This window comes from Cygnus atratus, chromosome 8 (assembly GCF_013377495.2).
Source record: "Cygnus atratus isolate AKBS03 ecotype Queensland, Australia chromosome 8, CAtr_DNAZoo_HiC_assembly, whole genome shotgun sequence".
Taxonomy (NCBI): domain Eukaryota; kingdom Metazoa; phylum Chordata; class Aves; order Anseriformes; family Anatidae; genus Cygnus; species Cygnus atratus.
This window is the reverse complement of record NC_066369.1, coordinates 21,985,009-21,992,801: the sequence shown is the minus strand read 5'-3', so window position 1 is coordinate 21,992,801 and position 7,793 is coordinate 21,985,009. Positions and strand designations below refer to the sequence as shown.

The window sequence follows — 7,793 nt, the reverse complement described above, 5'->3', positions numbered from 1 at the left end:
AGTCCCGGCTCCGCGCCCCGCCCCAGCCCTTGGAGCGGGCGCCACCCCCCCCCCAGCCCGGCCCGCGGACCCCCCCCTCCCCAAAAACCCAGCACCCAGCAGCGGGGTCGGACGCGCGGCCCATCGCTTTATTGCTACGGGAAAAGGCGGCTGTACAAAAATAGAGTTTATCCTCAAATCTTACAAATAATAGAAAAACAACCAAAAAAAAAAAATAATAATAATAATAGGGGTTGGGGGCACGAGGAGCCCGAGGATGGGGACGGGGCGCTGCTGGCCGCAGCCCCAGGGCTTCACATCAGCGCTGGGGTTAAATTACACCCGGCCCCCGCGGGCCCAAAGTCATAAATAGGAGCTGCCGCTCGAGAACAATAAATAAATAATTTAGAGTAATAAATAGTTTAGTGCCGCAGCACCGCGGGGAGGGACCCTGCAGCCCCCTCTCAGAGCCGGGCAGGGGTCCCGAGGGTGCCCGTGCCCTGTGGAGCACCGGGCACTGCCCCATGCCGGTGCGGTTTGGCCCCGCTGCGCCCCTGCCCTTGGGGACATCCGCTCCCCGCAGGGTGGCTCTGGCCACCCCCAGCCCCGGGGTGCCCCTTCCTGACCCCCTCCGAAGCCCGGGCGACGCTTGGCAGGGGTGTGGGAGCAGCAGTCCAGGCAGGGCACAGGGCGCTGGGGATGCTCCGTCCTGCTCCGGCTCCTATCCCAGGGCCGAGCCACGTAGGGGTGCACCCAGGCAGGACCCCACAGAGCCGGTGGCACCGGCTGCTTGGCACTGAGCGGGAGGGGGCTCTGCTGCCGACCCCCCCATCACGACTCCAGCTTGCCTCAGTCTCTCATGGCCACGTAAAACTGGGGGCACCGGACCCTCCTGCCTTCCTCCGAGTGCCAGCGCCACGAGCTGGGGGCTGCCAGCGTGCGTCGAGCCGGGGCTGAGCCGGCAGCCCCCCCTCAGCCGATGCAGCTGCACTCGGCCGCCGAGAGCTTCTCCACTGTCTGCCACGTGTTCTGCACGTCCATGAAGGACACGGCCTCGTAGCGGGTGGGCCGGCAGCAGGGGTGGCTGAGGATGCGCTCCTGCGGCCCCGGGACGATGAGCTGCTGCCGCAGGAGGCTGCCCAACGTCAGGTCGTAGTTGCTGCGCGCCCGGTGGCAGGAGCCGCTGCAGTACTTGAAGAGCACAATCTCGTCCGAGTTGAAGCCCAGGCCCAGGTCGCGCACCTTCACCATCAGGTTGCGGATGTGGCAGTTGCGTCCGCGGGCACCCCGCAAGGGTTTCCGCGCCCCTTCTTGGCTTTGCCCATGCCCGGTGGCGAGCGCTCGGCGCGCAGCAGCAGGTCCTCCGCCAGCTCCGTTGCACCCAGGGCCCCCGTTGTCATGTTGTCCCCTGCAGGCAAACAAGATGGCACCATCATCCCTGTCCTCCCAGGACCACCGAGCCCACACGTCCCCTGCGGTGACCCCTCTGACACCCGCTGCAGCCCAGTGCCACCGCACCCCGCCAGCTCACCCGTGCTCGGGGCCACCGTGCCCGGGCTGTGCATCCCACATGTGACAGTGTCCCCACACCCCCGGGGTGTCCCCCCTGCCCCAACACGCACCGTGCAGCTGGCTCCAGGCGAGCGGCATCTCCACGCCATCCTCCGCGCTGGGGCTGGCAGTGGCCATGTCCCGCGGCGTGGGGGCCGCATCCAGCGTCTCGTTGCAGTGCGGGGTACACAGGGCTCCCGTGGCCAGCCCGGCCAGCAGTGAGAGGATGGTGAGGACACCCCACAACGTCCCCTCCTGCAACGCAGCACGGCACGGCAGGGTGAGCTCTGGGCTCAGGGATGAGGATGGGGACAGGGACAGGGGGTCCTGGCCATCATGGGCGGCCAGGCCTGGGCTCACCTTGGGCTGCGGATGCGTGCTGGGTCCTGCAGGTCTTGGCTCTGGTGGCCCTGCTCGCTGCTCCATGCTGGCTGCAAGCACAGAGGATTGGGTCAGTGCCTGTGCAGCACACACAGGGTGGGCACCCGCAGCTGGCACTGGCAGCACCCATCCCTGCCCACCCAGACCCCGGTGGCACCCAGGAGAGGCCATCAAACCAGCTGGGAGCTGGCACACCTCTCCCCTGCCAAGCATGCCATCCTCACCCCCAGCACCCCACAACACCTCCCATCCCCTCCCCACACAGCCAGGCCCCCACACCCCCTATGTCTCCCTCCCTGGAGATGTTGGCAGAAGGGACTTTGCCCGGCACCTCTCCTCGGGGGGACGCAGCCGCCTCCTCGCGCGAGTGGCCCGGGATGCCAGGCTGTGCCGTAAGGCAGCTGCTGGGACTGGGAGCGCCGCGGGGGGGGCTCTTTCCCATGGCCCTTCCCTGGGAATGTTTTTCTTGCTCGCGGTGGGAGCCTGACCTTGGAAACTCCAAATCCATTAGCGCAGGGTCCCCCGGTGCGGCCACCCCCCGGCCCTGCGCTGGCTCCCCGGCACGCTGCCTGTGCAGCGCTGGGAGCTGGGGCGTGCGGCCCCAGAGCAGCCCGTGGATGGGTGAACGGGGCCATGAGGGGTGGGACAGGCAGGTCCCATGGGGACACGGCAGCGCACCACGCTGGGCTCTCCAAAGCCATTCACCCCAAGGACACTACCCAGTGCCCGCCGGCCCCGCCACACAGGGGAATTCACACCGTGGGCCCCTGGGAGGTGCAGGGACTGCGCCAGTTTGCACCCACACATGTGTGGGGTGCGGGGAAGCCCCCGCTCCTCAATGTCCCAAGCATGGAGTGGGGAAGCCTGGATTCTCCAGAGGTGGCTCCCAGCTTTTGGTCTGCTGCTGCATCCCCATCTCTCAGGACAGGACTGTCCCCTTCGAGCTTGGTGACATCCCACAGCGGCGGGGTTCCCCCTGCCCCCTCCATGGCTTTACCCCAGCAAATCCCAGGTGCTCCTGCAGTGGAGCAAAGTTGGGATGGGATATGCTGAGGAGAGCGCTGCTGGCTGAAGAGCAGGGGGAAGCAGCGGGACACTGCTGGCATGGGGAGACAAAACCAGTTCCCCCTGACCCCCAGCACCTCAGGGGATGCTCGTCAGGCCCCAAGCCCCGGTTGCTATACCCACGGCCACCTTGCGTGGGTGGCACCCAGCCATTCCACGCCAAGGGGCTGTGGCAGGCACCACCAGGCGCACGAACCTCCTCTGCGTGCCATGCGCCGGGCAGGATGCGGCCCCACGGCAGGCAGGGCTGGCACCAGGCCCCCCAGCCCCGCCAGCCGCCGCAGCTTGGCCAAGCACGGCCCACGCAGCGCATCGCTCCCGTGGCGGCCCGTGGCCCCGCGCCAGCCGCTGCCGCCAGGTCATCGTTTTCCCAGGCCGGCACCCCCGGAGGGGCCCGGCGAGGGTCCCGTGGCCCCGCCAGCAGGAACCGGGCCCCCCGTCCCCGCTCCCACTGCCCCGCAGCGGCCCCTCGGCCCCAGCAGCACAGCGGGACGGGACGGGGGCCCTCGCAGGCTGCGGGCCGGCGGCCAGGCGGTGACACAGCGGCTGGGGCCCACGCTGCGGGGCTGCCGCTCCTCCAGCCCCGTCCCGTCGGGGGCACCGGCGGCGGGGCCGCCCTGCCCGCCCCGTCGGGCGGCGGAGGGGCACCGGGCGCTGCAGCCCCGGCCCCAGCGGGGCGCATCTGCCCCGGGAGCCGGCGAACGGGCGGCGGGGCCGAGCTGCACTGCGGGCTTCGCCCAGCCGGCGGCAGCACGGCCCCGGGATCCGCCGAGAGAAGCGGGAGGGAGAAGGAAGCCTCCCCCCGGCAGCACGGCCCCGCGCTGGCTGCGCACCCCCGTGGGGTGGGGGAACGGGGAACAGCCGGGCCCGGTCCTGAGCGCCCCGCGGGGATGCCAGAGCCGCAGCCCCGGCTCCTGGAGGGGGTCCGGGTGGGGTCTGCTCCTGCCCCGGCTCGGAGAGCCCCGGCCGGCCACTACCAGGCTCCGGAGCTCTTCCCAGGTCGGGATCGGGCAGGTCCACGCGAGGAGCTGCCCTCGCTCGGGTCAGCCCCCCCACAACCCACGCGTTCCCCCCCGGGGCTGAGCGGAGCCGTGCCCCTGGGGCCCGTCCCGGGGCACGGGGCGAACGGTGCGGGGACGGCTCCGGTGCGCACCCTACATACGCTGCGTGGCGGCCGCTGGGGAGCCCCATCCCCAGAACGAGGGTCCCAGCATCCCGGGGTGGGGGGCCTCTTTGAGGCCGGGGATAAGGCCGGGCCTCGCTGGCGGCGTGGGGTGATGCCCGGAGACCTCCCCGGGCACCTGCGGGCACCGGGAACCGGCGGAGGGCCGGCGTCCCACCGCGCTGGAGGACTTGCGAGGGGTCGCAAAGGAAGCCCACGGGTGACGCGGGGCTGGCACTTGCCCCACAGGGCCGGGGGAGGCCGGTACCGGACACGTGGGGCCCACGAACGAGGAGCTGCTTCCGCGTGGAAGCAGCCGCGGCCGCCCGGGGACACCGGGGCAGCGCCGGTCCCCGCGCCCCGGTCCCGGGGCTCTCCCCAGGGGCGGCCCGGCCCGGCGGGAGCTGCCTGCCCCGCTCACCGGCCGGCCCCGGGCAGCCGGGACAGGGACCCCCCCGACGTGCCTGAAGGGGTGAGCCCGAGAAGGGGCGGGCGAGCCCGGCCCCGTGCCCCCGGGCACCCCCGGCGGGGTCCCCGCCTCTCCCCGGCCCGAGCGGGGGCAGCCCCGTTCCCCGCCGCGGCTCCCGAGCGCTTCCCCCCGCGGGGCCGGGCTCGGGCAGCCCCGGGAGCCGCCGGGCCGGGACCTGCCCGGGGTGACGGGGGTGGTCCGGGCCCCCCTCGCCGCCCCGCGGGTTTTGCCGGTGGGGCGGGCGGCGGAGCGGACCCCCCTTATTTCTGCCCCCCATCCACCCGCCCCGGTTCCCCGTAGGCTGCCGGCGGGCTGGGACGGCCGCTGCCGCCGCCCGCCGCCCCGGCCCGCACTCACCGTGCCCGCGGCGGGGAGCATCCCCCGGGCCGCCGCCGCCCCGCATCGCCTCCGCTCCCCGCCGCCCCCCGCCGCCGCGCCGGGGCGGGGCGCGGGCGGGGGCCGGCGCTGCCCCGCCGGCACCGGTACCGGCTCCCGCCGCCGCCGCTCCCGGTGCCGCTCCCGGTGCCGCTCCCGGTGCAGCTCCCGCTGCGCCTCGGGGGTCGGGGGTGCGGGTCCCCGTGCGCCTCGGGGTGCGGTGCCGGTGCCGGTGCCGGCGGGCGGGCGCGCAGTGCGGGGCAGCGGCGGCTCCATCCCGCTCCCGCCGCCGCCGCCGGTGTCAAATTCCAGCCGCCGTCACCTGACCGGCGGGGCGGGCACCGGCACCGGCACCGCGCCCCGAGCGCCACCGGGACCCCCCGGCCCGCCCCGCAGCCGGGACCGCCCCGGGAGCAGGAGGGCGCCGGCCCCGGGACCCCGCCAGCACCGGGAGCCGCCCCCCGACCCTCGGCGGGACCGGGAGCCGCGCCGGGACCTGCACCGGCGCCGGGACCCGCACCGGCACCGGGACCTCCACCGGCACCGGGACCTCCACCGGCACCGGGCGGCCGGACAGCCGCCGGACAGCCCTCCCGGACGGACCGACGGACGGACGCCCCGCGGCGAGGCTCCCCGGGCGGCTCGCTGCCCCGACAGCGCGGTCGCAGCACAGGCAGGACGGACACGGGCCCCCCCGCGGGGCCACGCTCAGCCCTTCCCCGAGCGGGACGGAGCCCCACGCGGACCCCGTGCGGGGCGAGGGAAGGTTTTGGGGTGGGGGGACGCGGCCCCACGGAGCACCCTCACGCGTGGCGTCGGGGGGAGCCCCCGGAGCCCCCCCTGCGGCCCCGTGGGGTCCCCGCGGCTCGGCGTGGGAGCAGCGGGGACCGTCCCCACGCACCCGAGCCCCCCTCGGTCCACCCGTGCGCCTCGGCGGAGGAGGAGTCCGGCCTCCCCGCCCTGCCTCCCCGCCCGCCCCTGCGCCCCCGAGGCCACCCCGGGCCCGGCCACCCGCCGGCGGCCTCCTTACCTGCGCCGCCTCCCTGCCTCCCTCCGCCGGGGCCGTCGCAGGCCCCGGGGACATGGGGGCCGGCTGGCGAGCCGAGCCGAGCCGAGCCGAGCCGTGCCCGTGCGAGTCCCTGCGTCACCGCCCAGGGCCCTCCACGTCCATCGTGGGGCTCTCGAGTGCTCCTTGCGAACGTGCCAAAATCCCAGGGCCGCCTCCGCTCGGCCTCGCTTCACACGTGCTCCCCTGGCCGGAGCAGGCCGTGGGGGCACAGCCCAGCCCGGCCGAGCCCCCCGGGGCCAGCCCTCATGGCTCGCTGGCCCCCCGGGCCCTGCCCGCGGCGGTGGCCGGAGGCGTCCGGCCGGGCTGCGCGCCCCGGGATGCTGCCGGCCGTGTCATCTGCCCGGGCAGCGCCTCGCAGCCTCCCCGGGCTTATATAACTCTCCCTTGCTGGAGCAGGGCCAGCAGCCACGCTGTTGCTGCACGCCGGCCCCGGGGAGCCCCTGCGGTCTTGGCCTGGGCTCCCTCCTTGCCCCCCGATCCCAAAGCGGTGTTGCCGGCTTCCCCGCCGCCCAGACCCCGCGTCTGGGAGGGCTGGAGGAGCGCGTGCGAGCCGGCTGCCTGGCCTGGCCTGGCCTCGTCTTGCTGGATTATCCCTCGCAGGATGACAGCTCCCGCATCCCTCCCGTGGCAGCACCTGCCGGGGAATGCGCTGGCCCGGGAGGCGGTGGCTAAGCTGTCCCCGGTGCTGCTAGCTGGGTGGCAGAGGGCCTGGAGGTGCTGTTCCTACCCCAAGAGGGCCGAGCATGTGGTGTGGGGGTCTCGCTGCCCTGCTGCTGTGGCCTGGGACTGCTCCCCTGGACTGCTCCAGGGGTGAAGCCCTGCTGCCTCGGCCCAGCGGAGGTTTGGGGGCACAGGAGCGGCCCTGGGGTGGGGAATTGGCAGGGACAGGGTCAGGGAACAGGACCCTGTGCTTCGCAGGGCAGTAGGCCAATATAAGGGGGCTGCCTGCTTGGACAGTCTCCCCGTGGGTGGCACGTCCTGCCCTGGGTCCCCTGGCCACGCCTTCGGGGCCAGGACTGGCCACAGCCGTGTCCACACAGGGGGAGATGCCCAAGAGGGGCTGCCCTCCACAGCAGGCAGCCTGCAGGGCTTGGTGACAGCCAAAGGTGTCCCAGGCGGGGTGCCCCATCCCCTCCTACCTTCCCTGCGCACTGCTGGGCTGGTCCTCGTGTCCCCTCATGTCCCCAGGGCTCGTCCAGGAGCTGCCCCGGGCACGATGCTGGGGTGGGCATGGCACAGTGGGGTGTCCAGGGGACCCCTTGTGGTGCCCACAGTGTCCCCAGTCCTGTAGCAGGATGGCTGTGCAAAGCCTGCCCTCTGTGCCCTCCTGGGGGTGCCCCCTTTGTGGCTGATAACCCATAAACCTGGGGGTCCTGGCTCCCTCCTCTGCCCCTGGAGATGTCACCCTGCTGCTGCCCTGCCTGGGATGTCACACTGGTGGCACCACAGTGGCAGGAGGTGGCACTGCCCAGCGCAGTGCCTGAACCCCAGCTGCTGTTGGCAGCGGCTGGTTTGGTGCCTCCCAAGGCACCGCCTGCACCAGCCCCACAGGGCTGGGGCTGTCCCCGTGTCCCTCGTGTCCCTCGTCCCTCCCAGCCTGACGTCTGTCCCTGCAGGTGCCACCAGGCGTGGGGCAGGACAGGGCTGACGTGCTCCAGCCCGACGGCAGGACGGAGCTCGCCACCAAGCACGTGGGGAGCAGAGCTGTGACGCAGACAGGCCGGCCGGTTGCGCTGTCCCTG

At 73.3% G+C, this 7,793-nt stretch overlaps 1 protein-coding gene across 1 annotated transcript; it reads right to left on the bottom strand.

Annotated features, from left to right (window-relative positions):
• Positions 1–951: 951 nt before the first annotated feature.
• On the bottom strand, positions 952–5,010 carry ARTN (artemin). The gene is given in 5 exon segments (XM_035538065.1): positions 952–1,283; positions 1,286–1,387; positions 1,602–1,785; positions 1,891–1,961; positions 4,965–5,010. Coding segments are annotated over 5 exon segments (735 nt in total).
• Positions 5,011–7,793: the final 2,783 nt, after the last annotated feature.